Source organism: Excalfactoria chinensis, chromosome 3 (genome assembly GCF_039878825.1).
Source record: "Excalfactoria chinensis isolate bCotChi1 chromosome 3, bCotChi1.hap2, whole genome shotgun sequence".
Lineage (NCBI taxonomy): Eukaryota > Metazoa > Chordata > Aves > Galliformes > Phasianidae > Excalfactoria > Excalfactoria chinensis.
In genome coordinates this window covers 76,061,030-76,080,699 of record NC_092827.1, presented here as the reverse complement: position 1 = coordinate 76,080,699, position 19,670 = coordinate 76,061,030, and the positions used below count along the sequence as shown (strand labels likewise).

At 42.9% G+C, this 19,670-nt stretch overlaps 1 protein-coding gene across 2 annotated transcripts; it reads right to left on the bottom strand.

The window, feature by feature from the left end:
* Nucleotides 1-540: 540 nt before the first annotated feature.
* On the bottom strand, nucleotides 541-19,345 carry RSPH9 (radial spoke head component 9). 2 transcript variants are annotated; one of them, XM_072333062.1, is made up of 5 exons: nucleotides 19,085-19,345; nucleotides 18,761-18,923; nucleotides 17,882-18,011; nucleotides 17,202-17,348; nucleotides 541-797 (listed from the first exon to the last, which is right to left on the bottom strand). In XM_072333062.1, exons 1-5 carry the CDS (start codon nucleotides 19,309-19,311, stop codon nucleotides 637-639), a joined length of 828 nt encoding a protein of 275 aa, XP_072189163.1. In that variant the 5' UTR covers nucleotides 19,312-19,345; the 3' UTR covers nucleotides 541-636. The 2 variants fall into 2 exon arrangements, with proteins under 2 accessions (XP_072189163.1, XP_072189164.1); XM_072333063.1 differs by lacking the exon at nucleotides 17,202-17,348.
* Nucleotides 19,346-19,670: the final 325 nt, after the last annotated feature.

Here is a 19,670-nt window from a genome sequence, read left to right as displayed (position 1 = left end):
GGGTAGCTGTGCTCAGTGAGTTCTGCTAACAGAAATGTCACTGGATAAAGCCATAGCCTTGAGATGAACCTAAATGAGAAGGTTTTGCAAACAACTAAATGATGCCTACAGTTAATTTTTTTTTCTAAAGTTTTGTGAAATAAGCTGGAAAGACCACACTAATTTTTGTGAAGCCTAACACCTGAAAAACAGAATGCACTCCTGTCTTCAGGATCCCTTTCAGTAAGCAACAGCTTTTTACTCTGACTCCAAGGCAAAAACTCTGCTTTTGTTCGTCATTCATGGGTGACAGCAGGCATTCATTTACGTTCCCTCCAGATGAGTTTTTGTTTCAAGCATCATGTCTCTGTACACAAACTGTTGGCCCAGGTTTGATTTCTGACTTAAGACTTAGCCCTTCATGGAAGAAAATGTCATTTGTTACGAGCTGAAGGAGCTGTAGTGACACACTGCAGGGAATTTAATCAGGAGTTGAGGATTGCATGCTGTGAAATCCTAGAAAAAGAACCAAGGCACAAAAAATTTCAAGCTCACAGTGCAGAGGTTTCATGCATTTAGTAAAACAAGCCATAAAGAAAAATCTCACAAATATAAATTCTAAATATTCTTGAGTGATCATCATCCCAGAGAAGTGTTTCACAGCATGAAGGGCAGATCTAAGTTCTTCTCACCAGTGCCACAATAAAGGTAGCCATATTGTTTAGTCATTGGGACGTGGTAGAATGTCAGTCCAAGCCACAGCAGACTTCTCAACACCACCACAGTGCACCCCTTCTCAAGCTGGATGGTCCAGGAGCCTGTAAGAGAACATGTGATAGTGTGTCACTGCAAATAAGAAAGACTGAATTCCTGGGTGTCATGGTTTTGCAGGGGAGAAAGACTGTGGTGGGTTCTGCCCAACTATTAAACAACGCACAAGGCTGCATCAGTATATTGGAGTTCCTAGCACCCAAAAAAGTAGAAAATCAGACCAAAAACATCAATGTCCTGTCTTCTTTTGGCAGTTCTGCATTACTGGCTGCATCCTTCCAGGTGTCTAGTTTTGCATTTGCACAATCCTACAGCCCTAACAGTAGTGTCACATGGATCATAGGAAGGGTCCCCTGGAGCTCCGGACTTGCATATTTTATCACTAGGAGAAGATACTACTTGGCTGCTGCTGAATGGGCAGCAGTTACTTTAGCAAGCCCTACTACCTGTTTGGTCCAGCTACCTGCTAAATGGCAATCCTGTGCATATTTGCCCAGGTATGAAATTTCTTCTCAGACTGGTAGCATTAGTAGTGGGAAGAAGAAGAAGGTGCTTCAGGGAAGACTGGTTTCTCTAATGCAGGAACTGAGAAAGAAGAAGAAAAGAAAGCTAAAAGCAAGATGTTTCCTATCTCAGAAACTTACAGAATCATTAATTCTCTTCACTTTTTCTTGGCGTCATCGTAGTAGGGGCTAAGAAATTAGTTTTGGAATTAATTTTGCTTTAGCTCTGCAGAGGAAGTCCAGAGCCAGCGTGAAAATGCAATTTCTCCTGGATGGAAGGAGCTCTGAGCCACTGAGTATTGTTTTGTGTTTGACACAACAGCCTGGGAACAACGCCAGAGGGGAGGGGGCCAAAGCATCAGTTTGGATTGGGTGCTAGGGGTAAGAAGGATCCAGGAGAAGAAAATAACATCTTTAGTTCCAAACGCCTAGAGGCTGCAATATAGGGAAGAAGGTTCCTGCTGAATCCCCATTTAAAAGCAGAAGCAGCAGACCAAATTAAAAATAAAAAGGTCAGAGCTGTCTGGTCACTACTGGCCCAGAGTCAAGTGCTGAGCCTATATGGTGAGCCAAAAACTGCCAATTCAAAGTAAGCATAAAGCCCATAATGCTTTGGGCCAGTTAGAAGATACTCATTCTTGTAGATAATTTTGGGGTCTTTAATTTACACTATGACTCATGCTTACTCTTGTCATGGTTGGCTTGGAGAAGGGCTACTGTAATTGCTGCCAGCTGCCAATCCTCCCTCTCCCAGTAACTTCTGACTCTTGGCCAATTGCATTTGATGGAGGGCTGAGGGGCTTAAACACCATAAGTTCCTACAAAAGGTCTCCATAATATATGGTCAAGGAATCCAGGGGTTGACTGCAACTCCTGAAGCTATGTATGTGGTCTGCCAGCAGATGCAGGAAGTATATGCTGTTCGGCTTGCCTGGCAGTCAAAAGGCAGCAGCTAGCTGAGCCCTCAGTGTTTGCATGTCTTCAATCTTTTGCACATTTACAGTACGTGTAGTCTCTTACCCACTTGACAGCTAACAACAGTTGATTTCTTGAAGGAGGAGGAACATGACCAGGGATGCTGAAAGCAAATGTATATATGATGGCTGCAGAATGACAAAGGAATAACACAATTCAAAGTCCTGTAAGACCAGGTGTCATGAGTTGTTCCAAGCACCCGCTACTTGTCCTCTTCATATTTTTGTTCTTTTCAGAAGTTTCTTGGACAAATCTTTCAGTAGAGAGTTCCACAGGTATGTTATAATATACACAACATAATCCCTGTGTGATCTTTGACCTGGTACCCTTTCAAGTACTGTCTTCAATTACGTGCAGACATGGAATCAAATGAACCACAAGGACCCCTTCACCTTCTGTGACAGTCAGTGAACTTTCTGATAAACTAAGTGGCTGCAGTATGGAAGTACAAAGAAGATATTCGCAGTCTTTAAAGACTCGGGACGTTTTTGCACTGAAGAGTTTACTTCTGACTCAGTTCCACGTTTACACTACAGACAAACAACTGGAATGGCCGTGAAGCAAAGCACTCACTGTTTAATACAGGGCAGGATCAGTACAGGTGTATGGCATCTCTGCACGTTACTGCACTGTGGAAGAATTCTTGTGCAGACGCTACTTAAAACATAAAGTAGTGTCTCTACAAACAGTGGTTTTATACAAGACAACACCAAGTCTCTCATGCAGCCTCTCCAGTGCCAATCATAGGGAAACAAACCAGAGTGGATCTTTGTCACACACTACGGTTCAGCCACTGAGATTACAAATAGTGACTGACTGAGTCTCCTACAAAATCCACAGATACCTAACAAATTCACTACTTGAATAATGTGGAAGAACACTTCAGGGCAAGGCAGATGATCCAGTGACTGAAGCCCATGACTGAAGTACTACAGCCTTCTGCTGTCAAAGCAGAATCTTCCAAACAACGTCTTGAACTTTTCTTCTAAAGTTTTCAGCATTTGCTGCCAGCGGTAGTTAGACTGCATTTGAGGGTGCTGGACAAGTGGCAAGCAAATAGATCTGAATGTAATTGTGACAACTTTCAGTATCTCCACAGAACAATGAACTGACTTTTCTTTCAGTGCAGGGTTTTGGCAGCTTCAGCCTGCAGAAAAGATCTGCAGCACTGCATCTAGATACTGGTGGTTCTTGCTGCAGCTTTATCCTTGGGGATTATCTAGTTTGCTAATGCCTCCCAACATAATGGAAGTATCCAGCACCTTCAGTACATGTGATAGCTTGTGTATATGTGTATATAAGTTCATGTACACGGCTGAATGCTTTGCCTCAAACTATTTGTAGTCAAGAACAAAAAGAAATGCCCGGAGCATGACAAGTGGGGAAGGTGAGAGGAAAGACAAGGATGCTGATGCTCTCAGTTCCTACATTTGGATTCAGGCTTTTTTGATGGACAGATTCACAGAGAAGATAAAATAAATCAAGTTCTGCTTGATGAAATCCACTTATCTGTACTCAGGGGAAATATAGTACATGAATCCATGATCTCCTCATAACGTGTATCTAGTGTCAACACCGGCTTATCAATCTCTCTGGAGTATTCATTAACAATTAACTCTGCTGATCAAAGGACCTTCCTATACACCTTCAGACCTGGCAGAAATGAACAGATGTAATGGAAGACAGCTCCATTCATTTTTATGCTAGATCTCTGAAGGCTGTGATGGACAATTGCTTCATTTTCTTACTATCAAGCTGCTATCTCTCAAAAGACTCAAATTTGTCATTTCATAAATACGAGACCTACAGGGAATATTGTTATACTTCACAGCTTTTCTCTGATCCCTGATTCTGCATCTAGTTCTATGCAAATACGGGCAATAAAGTTCTGCCTGTGCTGCGCAAGTGTTCCCATGAGATGAGGATCTGAACAAAGCAAGCAGAGTACTTAAGGGTGATCGCAACTGGACTACTGCAACATAGGTTGCCAACTGAAAGAATCAGAAGTAGCTGCCTGAAACTCTGATGCCATCTGCACTCAGATCCTGTTTTCAGCCACGATGATGAGCAGTCACTGAACTAATATTTATTCTGCAGAGCCAAACAGCAGCAGCAGTGCCACCTTCCACCTTTTACTAAGCAGTTCACTGGGGAGACTTCACTATTGCAACTATGAAAGGCAATTTATTCAGTATATTTTTCCAGACTGGACTTCTGCAGTGCACAAAACTCATTCAGAAACTGAGTTTGAAACACAGCTCAGGCACTGCCTTCTAAGAAGACATCACAGTCAAGTTCTGGAACTTGCCTTCTTTTTTTTTGGACCTTTTCTCTGAAGCTTAGTTGAAGTATCTCAGTACTGATTTTTTCCATACCAAACCATGTGAACTTCATTCAAAGAAATAGTCTAAAAAACACAGTTAATATTTGAACTCAAGAGGGATAGAGTCATTCTCCTTGAAAGATCCAAGACAACTGCATTCTCTTCCATCACAGCTTCAATCTCATGATGCTTTATCAGGACTACTTTTTTTGTAGGAGTTTTAAATAATGATATCATAATTCACTGTGAAACTATTGTAGTCAATAGCTAATGAACAGTATAAAATAATAGCTTAAAATGAATATTCCTTCTTTCTCCTTCAAGGGAGAACTTTAGAAATGCATTTAATAGTGTGATATTAAAAAGAATCAGGGGAGTTATGAAAATTATATGCTTCATTTATCTTCTTTCATTTTTAAGCTTCTCTGCTATAACAAATGGTTCTTACCACTTAATGAGTAAAATCATTACATAGGTAGGTGTAAATCTGTAGTAATATAATGAAGTGGGATGCAGGCTTCAAATCGTTTCTAACACTGGCATATCATTACCCCTGCTTCAGGCAAAGTGTTTCTTAATGTGAGACTGGGAAGCTCAGAACATCAGCCTGTATAGTACACCGAGACATCTAGATGGAAGTTGTAAGGAATAAAAAGAAAGTTAAATATGGGTGATTTTGTTTTGCACTGGAGGCAATACAACTGGAACTAATAGACTGCAAGTAAGAACTGGCTATCCTGGAGTTCAGTACTGCTTTTAAATAGCACCTGGGTGTGAGGGTGCAGCCTGTATTGCCCCTAAGTTATGCAGCAGAGTTAACTTCGCTTATCGTGCAAAGTCTGATGAGGTACAGGGAACTCCTAGAGGTCACTGCTCTCACAATAGAGATTTTTTTCACAGCAGCACTGCTCTCGTAAGGTTTCTGTTCTTCAAAATATATTTTTTCAATACAGCAAGCTCTTAAGCTGCATCCTGCAAACCTAAGGCAGCCAAACACCGTTCTGAAACTATTGCTTGCTGCTGCTCCAGAAGGGAAGGGAGGGAGTTGCTGTGTGGGAGGAAAGAGCATGGGAAAAATATCCGCTGGAAGAAGATCTGGAGCTTCCTATTCCCCCTTCGGAGCAGGCTACAGCCTCCACCCCTCCAAACACAGGCATGAATTCTGAGGAGTTCCTCACATCTTTCCCAAACAAGAATATGCTTTGAAGAACCTGATGCTCACCCAGTGTTAAACCACTGCCTTTTTTATGGCCCTTCAACAGCTGCCAGGACACCAGGGCTGAATTTCAAAAGTCAACCTCCTTCTCAGCTTCTTCTTCCTTTGCAGTCGCCAATAGAAATCCCTGTCTCATCCCCCAAGTCTGTCTCAGCTATGGGCTGAATCTTTTAATTCGGAGGCAAGAGGGTGCGTAAGGCATTAGCTTTTAAATAAAAGCCTTTTAGGAGGTCTGTTTGCAAAAGAACTTTCCTGCCATAACTGGTCCACTTTCAGTATGACCTCTCATAACACTGCTGCTTTGGAGGTGACTCAGCAGTGCCTCATTTCAGAGTAGGCTTGAGAGGAAACAGCTCTAAAAGCTAGACAGCCTGACAAGGGATTCCACGTCCTGAAAGCTCACACTGAGTTGTAAAACTGACATTATCAATTCTTCAAAGAACAAAATGTCCCAAGGGAAAAGGAGCTACATCGTGGCTACACTTCCCACTATACACTGCTGCAAGAGCAGGTTGTAACATATCTTGCCGCAGTCAATCTTGAGTGAGAGTGAAGTACTGAGTTACTGGACAAATAGTAACACTTAGAGAGGGAGAACCTAACCATTTCCCTTTGCAAAAGCAGCTGCAGGTTGGCTGTGTGACCCCAGGCACTTAACTCTGACAAAGTTAGGCTACAACTGTGGGATTTAGCTTCTATTTCCCTCCAGCTGAAAATCCTATGCTGGGAGAAGCTTCCTACCTCTAATTTGCTGTCTGTAGGGAACAAAGATTAATTGCAAAGCAGAGCAGCTGTAAGGAAAGGTCACTGTCCTCTGGCTCTCAACAAGTTTCCCCACACAGACGTTTCATGCACAGCCTAACAACCATAAGGACACATACAAGCACTACATGGGGCACAAACTCCATGCCACTTACTGGCTGCAAACTAAATCTTTCATTTGCTTGACACGCCACCTGCACCCCATATGTTATCACTGCTGTCAATATTTCCAGTTCCCCATGTAACTATTTAATAATAATTAAATAGAAACACAGACTGGTTGCACATTCGCAACTATTTTTAAAAGCTAAGAGCCAGGAAAGCGGAGCTTAAAAACAGTCAAACGCTGCCAGGAGGCTGCTGCATCATTCTAATGGCTGCCACATCTCTGACACACAAATACAGCCATTCCCAAACCCCAAAGGAAAATGATCTTACTTCAGAGACTTTTTCTCTTCATTACCCTTCCTGACTGGGAACACCGATGCAGCACAAATGATTAAGATAGACCTAAGCCTTCTGGGTACACACAAAGTACCTGCTTCCTACTGAGAAGGAGGATTCAGAAGTTGCAGCTTTGTCCCAGACTCACAATACTCAGGTGCCTTATATAGGGTGAAATTCAGGCCATACCTAGACATCTGACAGCAGTATTGCTTAATTCAGTTGAAGCAGCCTCTGTCCTCAAACCTTTATTCCCACCTTCATAACCCCTTCCATCATAAGGACTGCAAAAGCGTTTTATTTACTGCTCATTGAACCAGGTCAGGGAAACAATCTGGATGCAAAATAGTGTAGTAAAAATTAAAGTTATTTTTTCAGCTGGAGTCCGTCTGTACAGCCATCACCACTGATACAAAAGAAAGGACAATACACACACATAAATGAGAAGCAGAGGATGGGAAGCACTGAAAAAGCTAACACAGAAGCGCTGCACATCTAATTATTTTGTCCATTCATTCTTAATCTATTTGATAATTAGAACAGAACTAGAATCCTTTTCTCTTACCAGCTGTCTTTATTATTATTATTATTATTATTTTCTTACAATTTTGATGTTTAGAAAAAGATGTAGATTTAGCACAGAAAGCATCCAGAATAGATTTGGAACGAACTGTGCGCTAGAGGAAACGGCAAGACAATATACAATCAAAACTTGTAAGGAGCAGGAAAAATGAATTCAAATCCCTGCTGTTTGGATTCTGACACCTAAAATACAGATCACTGGATCTCAAGTCTTCTGCCGTAAATTTAGAAATATCTCAGAGCAGCAAAGCACTCTCCTTCCACAGCACAGGCTTATGCCGGATCCCGTCACACACCATATTTCTTGTTCAGCTGGTCGCTGTGGAAACGTTTTTGGAGCGTGCCAGGAGTCACGTAGCATCTACCTGGGGAGCCCCTGCATTAATCCGTCACCTTCGTGGACTTCTGTGAGCCCATTGGTTAGAAGGAAGAAAAAGAAGGAGTCTCTCGCTCCTCCCCACTCTGAATGAAAGACGCTTCCTCTAAATCTTGCTACAGGATTTCAGGCTCAATACAGCTTCTTTGGGGCTTTTGTCACCAAACAAATGTGATGTCTTTGAAAGAAAGATTAACAGTTTGATGAAAGCATGCAATGGACAGCTTTGTTCTAGCCATCTTCCCCTAGAGCTTTCGGTCACTGTCACTTTCTTACCCAAGGGAGAATATCTGTCTGACTCTCAGAGGAGATTATGACCACCTTGTAAGATTTTGCCTCTCCTGATAACAAAGCACTGGCCACTTTGAGAAGGTGATAATGATGAACAGGGGCTGGATTAGGGGCAAAGAACCTCACATTGATCTCTGAATTCTGAGAGAACACAAAGCAGTAAATGCTGGGATTCAGAATCCACTGAATGCTTAGAGCACATCCAATTCACTGGCCTGGAGGAGAGGCAAAGCTATATACCCTGTCAGTTCCCAAGTTGTACTTCTTACCTCATCATCAAGTTAGAATGTCTAGTTAAAAGGATTCCGGATGAAGAACAGATGGCACAGATAATGAACAGCGGATGTTTTCATACTAGGCTATATATGAATTCTGGACCAAATTACCTGAAGAGTTTACCAGTTTCTGAGGAGACTGTCTACAGTTCAGGACATTTGTGTTAATATTGGAGCTAATTCTGAATACTAAAGATGGCCAAGCATCTTTTAGTACCTACAGTAGCTTAGAAACACATGCACGCTACAATTACTGTACAGATATACCTACAGATGAACTGTCCCTCATCCTTTTCCATCAGCACACAGCTGTACACCTCTTCAGCATGATGAATTTTAATCCACGTGATACTTGTTTACAGCAAAGCCAGACAATGTCTGTTGACTTTTCCTGCAAAAGTTCTTGCAGCCAAAGGAGCGGCAAACAGCAGAGGAAAGCCATATGTAACGCTGGCACCAATGCCAGCCAGAGCACAGGTAGGAACTGCAATTCCTCATGTGGAGCCCCTTCAGAAATAGATCACTCCTAGCAAAAGCTGACCTGCTTAGGGCTCATTCTGACATCCAGTGACAGATGGACCACCCTAGGATTCCTCCTTCATGTAATTTTTCATCATTCTCTAGGGGAAAAAAAAATGGTTTAGTTCAAGGCCTACTGATGCAGTGATCAAAATACAGCTACTGGTTCAGAGGCTTTAGCAGCCTTTCCCCCATCAGTTCAGCAAGAAGTTCATTTTCTTTTACTGACAAGGAACAGACTTAAAATACAATCCCTGGAAAGTTGCTATAAAGACTGTGCTTCTGTCCTCAATTCACCACAGCAGTCAGGAGAGTGAAAGACTTCACCACAGCACAGTTGATGGTCAGCCCTGATCCAGTATAAACTTACTCAAGGCCTCTGACTAAACAGGACCCCTGAAGTGATACAGACCCAGGACCCAAAAGTAGTGAATGCACTGCCTTATTACCAGTAGACGTAAATCCAAAAGAAAACAAACTCCTTTCCAGAAATCAAGGCAGATCATTGACAGCCAATCTAAAGATATAATAGTAGCTGGCTCTGGAGTCCTGCTGTGCTGCCACATGAGAGGTTTCAGACTGATATTGAACTCCTGAGTTGGCAGCACCCCACGTTTAGGGAGGGACAGTATCTTGTGTTGCTTCCAGGTAACTTTCCTGGGTCACTGTGGGCATGGCTTTACTAGTCTCTGAAGGCTTCCCAGATCGCACATTACAAGCAAAAATAATCAATGTCTCTACTTTTGGATGAGGCAAGAAACATGCTTATGTGTTTATGTACATCCACTGCACACCTCTGGTCACTGATGATACTCGGAATGCTTATTTCCCTGGAATGGTCCAGTGACCATTCCAAAAATTATCTAAACTTGGAAGGGACGGGGACTCTTCTCCGTACACAGTTCGGTATGTTTTTACACCACACACAGGCTGGAAGTTCAGTCTTTATCCTCTCCTCATTCTGATCCTTTTCTTGATGCTTTTCTTTCTCATTTTACTTTCCCGTGGTTTCCTTTCAGGCTCAACACTGACAATGCTGGCACCATAGTGCCCCCTGCTGGAGCGTAGCATTTACAGCTACCCGACAATTCTCTCTAGGGATGGCTGCCTTCGGCTTTAACAGAAATCCAGGTACCAGACAAAAACAACACATGACTTAATAACTCACTAAGACAGCAATTCAGTTCTGCTCCTACATGTGAAAATCACCAGCAGTTCTGATCCACACTCACTGATTATACTCCGTCTGTACCACTGTGTTATAAAGCTTGTTTGTCAACACCAGTTCTGTAAATGTCAGGTAACTCCACTGTCCAGTTTTACGGATTCACTGAGCCTAAGGACACATCTCCTAATCGGGAATGAGGAGCCACACTTAGTATTTTGGTTTATATTTTGGCTACCTTTTTTTTTCCTTGCTAACGTGCAGCACTGTCCTCTCATTCATTATGGGTCTTTTAGTTTGGATTTCAGTGAGACAGTTTGAAAAGCCTTGTCCCCGCGTGGCTCTTGGCAAGCTAAGAAGTAAAGTGCTCTTGCTCTCGGCTTTCACAGAGCTGGGGAGGTGCTGCTTATTGTTAAGCAATGAAAGGGGAGGGCTCAGGTCACATCTGTGAAATGTTAACAGAGAAGGGAGGCTGGGTGAAAGTAGGTGGCCAGCACAGCGCAGCACTTTGCTGGATTTTGCAAGGCCGCTGGGGAGATAGGCAGCCATTTGTCTTAGAGCCCTGATAACAGGCCGACTTGCTCTCTGCTGGCTAGCTGGGGTTGTAAATACCTCTGCAGACACAGACTCTTCGAATGGCTGGAGACGAGGCTGATAGGGGATTAATCGCCTGAGGGGGACGGTCCAAGAGGGAGTTAATTAGCTCTGTTAATGCGTGGAGATAAAGCAGGTTCATGTCTCCTGGACCTCTTTTGCCCAGCATCTGGGCTTTTTGGGACCGCCAAAATGAAGCTACCAAAATGGCCCTTGAGAGTGGTCAAAGGAAACTCTCCCTCACTTAAAAACACAACCTCTCCATCTTCAAGGACCCATTATGCCCTATCAGTTTTGCTAAACCGATAAAGAGTGTGCTAATGAAGCTCAGAGGACAGAAGGTTAGTGTTCTAACCTAGGCTACTGTTAAGGACGTTTACAGAAAGGCTAGTGCCCAAAGTATTCAGTCAAGGAAATAGTCACAAATCACTTTGTCCATAATGCTCTACGAGGAACACTCCAAAAACAGCACACTTTGGGGTGAAGAAATTAAATATTTTTTCTAGGTAATTCTCCCCCTCCTCTAGCTGCATATTGAAACAGAAAGTGGATGTGGCTCGCTATGATCTGCTCTGCCACTACGTACCTATTTAGAACAATGCTATAAAATCTCTTCCTGCATTGGAGTCAGCAACAACATCTGAAGAAGTCTCAGCTCCTTGGTTCATATTCCATGATGGACAGTGATAAACTGTGAATCTCCTCAATGTTCTTTTAAGGGCACATAGTTCAAGAAGCAAAGTCAGATGTATTGCTTAGTCCTGTGCTTAGGATCACTGTCTCAAGAACCTACCGTCACCTTTGTGTCGCTGACACTGGCACTGAAGAAGCCAAATACAGTTCTCCATAGCTGCCATCATGTTTACAGTCAGGCATACCAGGAAAATCATCTGTTTTGGACACTTACATGCCACCGTCCATCAAACTGAACTCGGTTATTCTTGTCTGGGGCTAGTAACTTATATTTCCATTTGACTAGGACGCATCTCCAGAAAGATATCCAGCATAATGCTAAGACACCAAAAGGCACACTCAATCGTTGCCCTTGCTAGCAGGTAATCATTTCACTGGTCAGATTTCTACCAAATTTTTCCTTTCGTTTATTTATTTATTTATTTATCTGGCTATTATTTCCAGTTACTGGTTCTTGTAATGGCTTTATCTGCTGTACTAAATAGAATTCAGTACCCAATACTTCAAATCCATTGAGTATTTACACAGTGTAATACAGTCATTCTCGTGTTCTTTTCTGTAAGATAAACAGATTGAATTGTTTATGTCTCTCACCAGCCCTTGAATCATTCTGCGGCTCTTTTCTGCACCCTCTCCAGCTTTGCAACATGCAATAATACAGTCCTGATCCCACCAGTAATCTAGCAAAAGTAAAGTCACCTCCCAGTTCCTATTTGCTACACCCTTGTTTATACATCTGCAGATCATATTAACCTTTTAGGTCTCAGCATCAGACTGGGAGCTCATGTTTAGCAGGTTGTGCCTGGATTTCTCCTCAAAGCCGCAGCTTCTCAAACATGATTCTCAAAGTCTGACTTGCGCTTCCTGTTCCTGGATATATGATTTACACCAAAATATACTTTACTTTAGTAAGCCAGGTTACTGTAACTGTCCCACCTTTGTCATTACTCATCTCCCCACCAGTCCCACATTTCTAGCTCATACGCTGAAGAATTATCAGTACTGACACTGGTCCCAACTGTAGCCCCTTGTGCTCTCTGCCAGGAACACACCCATTCAGTGATTTCTGAATCACAGCTACAAATCAAAAGCAGTTTAGGGAGTTTGTAAGCAGTGCTGGAATTAATTAAAGGTTAGCATCATAATTATGCCAGAAGCTTGCTGAGATAATGCGTTCAGGAGTAACTCATTTGGCTTTGCTATTTTCCTTTTTTTTGGCCCACAGTAAAGGTTACCTAATTATTTTCTCCCTTAGCAAATAGTCAGAAAATTATCTGAAATGGTATTTTATTGCCATCACTTGATACAAGTCCATATTTTTGTTTCAATCTAAAGACAAACAAACACACAAAAGAAACTGTTGAGCATTTCTGCTCTTCCACATTCTTATCAGCCATTTTACCATCACTATATAATGAAAGACACCAGCACTGTTACTGTGCTTTCTTTCTTCTCAATATACTTGAAAAATTCCTTCTTACAGCCACGGATGGCTCCAGGTTGTTCTGATTTCCTTTGTCATTTTCTGCTCGTTATAAATTCCACTTACAGAAATCATTAATTGTTCCCAACTTCCTGCATTTCCTTTTACACCGATTTTCAATTCCAATTCTTGTTTTTACATCACCATTTACCAGTGAACCTGGTAGGCCTTCTGCCAAAAGTTGCTATTTCTTAACCGGAACTCATGACTTTCTAATAAACTCTTCTCGTAGAAACTCTATTTCCTCTCATGTTTTTGTATCTACATTTTTCTTCTCCCCCTTTTCTTTCCTCTGACATAGTTCTCTTCTGCATCGGTGTTTAACAGTGCCCTGTTGGTGTTCCTTATCTCCATTTCAAAGTGTTCCGAGTCAATAATCTGTCACAAACCTTCAAAGTCAACTTATTTTTTTTTTCTGAAGAGTAGTTTGAAAGTGCCTAAGAACTGAATTCTCTGCCCCCTCTTTTACTTCCTCCCAAGCTTCCCATTTAATGCTAGTACCTCAGGTTTTATCCCATCCTCTTCCTACATCCATGCAGAATGTAGCGCTGCCTGAGCTAGCACCACGATCACAGTAAAATCATCCTTCCTCTTTCACGTTCCCCACCATGCCAGTGCGTGACAAATGACTGTTGTTTCACAGCTACACAACATTAGGTCAAGTGAAAATGCTGTAGGCATGCAAGGAATTATTGCTGTTTGCTTTGCTATTATATTACCTACAAGCCTACGTAAAATTGCCACAACTCTAGTTCCTGAAATGCTATTGCCCAGGGTGCTCGACTCCCTGCAATAGAAAAGACCGTGCTGGCAATCTGCCAGTGGCTCAAAGGCTACATCTAATTGTGCATAAATTTAAGCAGATTGTCTGCTTAGACTAGAGCAAACAAGCTTATCTTTAATGCAGACATATGGCCAGCAAAAACCTACAGATCCCAGCATGCAACATTTTGGCCAGCTGGCCATTTGGATCAGAATGAAGCATTGCATGATCTGATACTGTACTGACAGAAGATTAGTATCACAACTCATCTATGTTCAAAAGTCCTGAGTCAGGACACTCAAATTCAAGGTTTTTGCTCAGAGAACTGAAAATTTTAAAGGGGGGAAATAGACTGAATTAGCTTTTAAGACAGTAGTCTCCCACTTTTCTCTCCATTTACATACATATATTTATTATTATTGCTATTTTTTAATGAAAACTACTAAGTCACACAGTCACTTGCCTCAGTGAGCTGAGATACCACGAAAACCAGACAGACTCACAGTATGATCAGGGGAGGACCAGCAACATATTCTGAACTCTTAAAGTACACAGATAACCACACAGATAAGACAGACAGAATCTGGAACCTGCAATCACCAGAGATATCACTGGTAAAGATAAGGTGGAGGACAGTTTTGTTATAAAACTCCAGTTGTTGCAGTCTTACACTAAACTCCTTGCTTTTATCATTGCATCCTTTATTCAACCCGGGTTTAACTTCCTTTCTTCCCACCTCTCAGCTGTCACATAAAATCTTCTCTCTGCCTCCAACTTTCCATTCTGTAAGACATCTCTGCTCTCCAATAATGACATGCCATACATTTTATGACAGTTACCTCCTTGACATCTGTCACAGATGCTCAGTCTCCAATTAATAAAGAAAACTATTCCAACAGAGTTGTTACTTTTAGACAGGGAAAATCAGCCCTTCATCCCTCAGTCCTGTTCTTTTGGTGTTTTAAGAGGCTACTGGAATTCTAGTCAATAAATCTGGGAACGTCACCAAGATGTCACTCACCCACTAGTCCACTTTTTAAATATATATGCTGAGGGCAAAAACAATTCTGGCTTCAGGTCACAATCTATTCTGGATGTGATCTATTTGGGAACTCCTGCTTTGATTTTGATAACAACTGTTCAAGAACAGATCCCACCAGAAAAGGCAGGAAAACCTTCAGGTCATACAGTGAGAATTTGCCAGAGCTGCAAACAGCATGTCAAGAAACAGAAAAAGCATTGTCTGCTCTAGGTCAGGACTAACATGCACTGGCAGAGTTGAAAGAAAGTGATCCAAGAACCAGAGTTCAAAAGGCTTGCAACCAAGAATGAGAGCCCTTGGCAGAGCTGTGCTGATACAAATCAGTGCAAAGCCTGGGTCTGTCCCATGTTCTTTTTTTTTTTCTTTCCATTACATTTTTGCAAGCAACCGGTACTTCAGGCAACCTGAATGCTTGTTAAAGAGGTGGCTTGATCTTTCATTCACATCAGAGCTCCTGTCTGCACATGACAGAGTGCAATTAGAGAAGCTATCTGCTTTGCTGATCCTGTAATCAGTGCTTGTCTTATTTCCTTAGTCTGACAAGCTCATCCCATCAATCCCCAGGTTCTATCTAAAAAGAGCAGGACTACACAGTCAGAGCTGCAGAGGCACTATGATGAATCTTCTACTCTTCCATTAAGAAGCACTCAGTTACATTGAGTTCAGGTAGTCTTTCACAGGTAACCTTTTTTGAAGAGACTGAGAACCACATTAACAAAGACAGCCTCCCAGGAAGAGGGCAAAGGTTCATGCTTATACAAACCTCAGGTTGCCACAAGAAGACAAACACGACAGTGACATGTCTGAGCCTTACTTTCCATCTGCCACTGGGAAAACAAAGCTACAAGTCAAATTTGAGTTAAAGACTTCCACGAAACCACCATCTTCATGTCTTCATGACTTTCCAGTTGCCCTGTTCTTCAAACTAGATGGGAAACTGCAGTATGAGATCTCTGATCTTTAGAAGATGCCATTCTCCATCACATCTGAAGTCTAAAACCAGCTCTCTGATGCAAATTAGCCTTCAGGATCTTAACCCTTGGTGTCCATTTTCCAGTGGAAACATAGAAAACACTACAGATTCATCTAGTGCTGCAGTGGCCTTGTGCCTGCAAATCTCACAAAACTAAAGAGTACCCCTATAACAAATCCTAAGAAAAACAGAGGGGAAAATGTAAATAGTAACAGTGCCTGAACTACCATATGAAACTGCAGCTAATATTTTCTTAGTAAGTATCTAGGAGCTAACTCCACTTGCAATCTTATTTTCTGAGTCTAAAAGGGGCAACTCAGTGAGCCAGCATGTGTAAAACATACAGCATCTCAGCACTACACCTCCAAAAAATGATACTGCAGCAAGGACACTACCAGTGAGATGGACAGTTCTCGTTTCAACACTGTTTATGCTCTGAACAGTCAAAAAATACTCAGAATTTGGGCTGGAGCTCACTGTTTTCATTATCCTCTTTTTATTTATGTATTTATTTATTTATTTATTTATTTTTGAGAATGAAAGATTGGGCAAATATATGCATATATTATGTTTTATATATATAAGCACCAAATCAGCAAAAAGCAGTTAGAAACAAATAAGTTACTCCCAGTTTACGGACATTCAGCAGTTCTGGAGAATTACTTGTACTTAAAAATGTAGTACTGTACAGTATCAAGGAATGTAGCTGCAGACCACATGGATTAAATGAAGACTTACTCTCACTCTGATGTAGAAACTAGGTCCTGTTCAGTGCTCCAAAAGCAAAACAGTAACAGAAATCCAAACTGTTAACATTTCTTCAGAGAAATATCCCAACAGAGGAATCTCTGAATGAGGTTTTCAGCATATTTATATTTAACAGCTGTCCAGAAGAAGAGTAGATATTTGAACATTCCACTATGCACATCTTTCTTTTTCCTTCTAACCTCTGTAATTCTGCTAGAGAACAGATTATTCCCTGGTACAGCATTTCTAACAGTTTATCAAAACAAACTTTCAATCCAGGCTCTCTAGGATATCAACTTAGTGTTAATGAAAGCCCACTTAAGTAAAGAAGAGCAATGTTGGGTGGGACAGGAGGTGTGAAATACTTCATACCATGTTAATTCCCTGTCAGAGGTGGAGTTATCTCTGCCCATAGGGACACCTCTGTAACAGGCTTTACTGAAGTCAGGAGGTAAAGGTAGCACTAAGGCCAAAAGCAGGGAAGTGCTGGTCAGAAGACCTTTAGTGAGGATGTGACAGCCCTAGTACACTTGCTATTTCAAGTGTTTATAATTGCTTGATAAAGGAACTAAGTACAACATTTAGGAAAGATAATGTTCCTTTACAGATTACAGGAGCTTCTTCTAAGCACACCAACTGTACTGCAACTCACACTTTGTCTCCGCAGTATTTCTCGGACTACGCAGACTACTTTTCATTGTATCCCTTGATTTTGCTGTCTTTACCTTGTGGGACATCATGCTCCAGAGAGTCCAGAAAATCAGTGGATGGGTCCAGGTCAGCCTTTTCCAGCAGGGTTTTATTCTTCAAGTTAACAGGCTCAGTAAAATGGAAATAGGAACTTAATTTTTTTGCCTCCATCAAAGAAAGACCTGCAAACAGCCATTCCTCGTCATTAATACAGTGTGCTGGGCTGAAGTACATTGCATCACAGACTGTCATGTTGTTTCTCTAATGCCTGCAACAGAGAACAGTCATAGGCTTTCTCCACTTGACTCCCTAGTGCGTTGCAAACCATGTTAATCGTGGCCGCAGACAAGCAATGGCCTCTGAGTCAAGACCAACTCTCTGTGCCCATTTGGTTGTGTCCTATTGTGTAGATGGAGAATTCACTGCAGATATAATTGCTAAGCACCCACATAAACTATATACGGACAAATGAAAGTACAGGTTTATTGACTCAGATCCTACTCCCACCTTCCAGTTGAATTGCACACTTGAACACCAATGATTTTATTCACAGCTCTATGGAATGAATCACAATTGCAGGGGTGGCAATGGATTGTCCCCTATTCATCTTACCCAAGCTGAAATCAAAACATCAGCTAGAGAGAGAAATTCATCTTCTTCTACAGCCTTTATGATCAAAGTACAGTTGATCCTGATACAGACAATGAAAATTTACCTTCAAAGTTTCTGTTTTCATGCACAGACCCAAGAGGAGTCTTCATAAATGCACGTCGGGGGATGATACCAACTGCTCTGTCTATCTGTTCTATTGTAGCTACAAGGCGTTTCTCCTCCGTGATTGTGAGCTTCAAAAAAAAAAAAAAGAAAAAAAGACAAATTTTAAAGGGAAGGCTTTCCTTGTGATGTTACTGAAAATAAACAAACTCTATGTGATAATAGAAACCAAAACAGATTCAGCTTGGAGCTAAACAACACCTAGGAACAATCTAGACTCACCAGAAAATTAACTGTTCCTCCATTCATCCATTCCTCCCTCTCAAATAAGCTACTTGGGTAGCTTATTTAATATACTTAGAATGAATGGGTACCTGCAGCTCCTCTATAATACTTCAGGATCTGTACCAATTGCACATAATAAAGGAGAAATCATATTTCTGAGCCACATCTAAAGGAATAACTGAAGGAAGAGTTCAGTCAAGGACCTGTTGCTACACAGTGACAGAAAACAGGAAACCGTGTATGTTCCACTGGATGTGAACAGGGAGATTCTCGAGGGCACATATCTTGGAAGGAGCATCCTGAGAACTAAACAACAAGCCTCTGTAAACAGATGTCAGATAGGAGCTGTGGAGTCCCACAGATCCACACTGTCCTAACTTTTAGGGTAGCAGTCAGTGGTGTCCAAATGCAAGTGCACTGGATCTGAGGAAAGAACTGCCCCTCGGTGGGAGATTCTGTCAGCCAATTACCAAACAAGTGGGATCAGGTCATTTCTGTAACCCACCAGCTGTTTAAAACAAACGCGGAGCAGTCTGCTTGGTGCGAGGGGTACAACTGCAGCAAAGAGAGCCGGGAAGCGTTTTGCTGTGTTTACCTCCTTACCACCATCCGGAAACCTTTCATTATCTTCTGCGTTCACCCCGGCAGAGTCGTACTCAAAGGACGGATCTCCCTGGAAGTGGCCCTTCAGCAGCTCGGCCTGTTTCACCATCTCCTCGGTCGCCGGCGGCAGGAGGTTCCACTCCACGCAGTTCAAGCTGTCAGCCACAAGAGCGATGCGGGCACGGATCCCGTGAGATGCGGAGCTCAGCCCTCGTGGCACGGCCATGCTCCCCAACCCCAGCCCCCTTATTCCATCCCTCCTCCTGGGGCCGCGCAGACCTCCCCGCTCCCCGCGCCCCCCCCCCTGTCCGAGCACCTGTAGAGGCGGCTGCGAGGCGCTGCGAGGTCGGGGCCCAGCCCCTGCGCGATGTAGTAGGTGCCGCTCACGCCCTGGATGCAGCCCCAGAACCAGACCCTCTCGAAGCGGTAATCGCGCTTCAGGAGCAGCAGCGAGGACCCCAGCGCCGCCCGCTTCTCCAGGCTCAGCCCCGTGTCCCCGCTGGCCACCAGCTGCAACGCGGTGGGCAACGCCACCGCCTCCATTGCCAACGCGTCTCCGTTGCCGGGCAACCGTCGTTCGGGCGGGACTTCCGCTAGCGGTGAATGTCAATCAAAGACGGCCCCTGGGCGAAGGCCGGGCCCGCCTCTCTGCTGCCATGGAAACGGCGTGGCGGCTGCGGGTGGAAAATGGCGGTGGGCATTGGGGATCCTTCAGGAGCAGGCCACAGCCGGAGAGAAAGGGGGGGCGTGGGGGCTTGGCCTTGGCTGGCAGGTTTGCTTAACCCATGACAGCCAGTCCCGGCTGTGCCAGTGAAACCATAACCCTGTCCCTAGATCTGGGGATCCTGACATGCAGCGCATTAAGAATGCAGGTAGGGGTGGGCAGGATTGCTTTGGGGTGT

Bases quoted from the DNA above. Each gene is read 5' to 3' on its own strand.
- RSPH9 (XM_072333062.1), bottom strand. From the start codon at position 19,311: ATGGAGGCGGTGGCGTTGCCCACCGCGTTGCAGCTGGTGGCCAGCGGG. The intron at 18,924-19,084 runs GTGCTCGGACAG...TGTGGCTGACAG, and splicing joins CCTCGCAGCCGCCTCTACAG to CTTGAACTGCGTGGAGTGGA. The intron at 798-17,201 runs GTAAAGACAGCA...GTTCTCTTACAG, and splicing joins GGAGCATGATGTCCCACAAG to GCTCCTGGACCATCCAGCTT.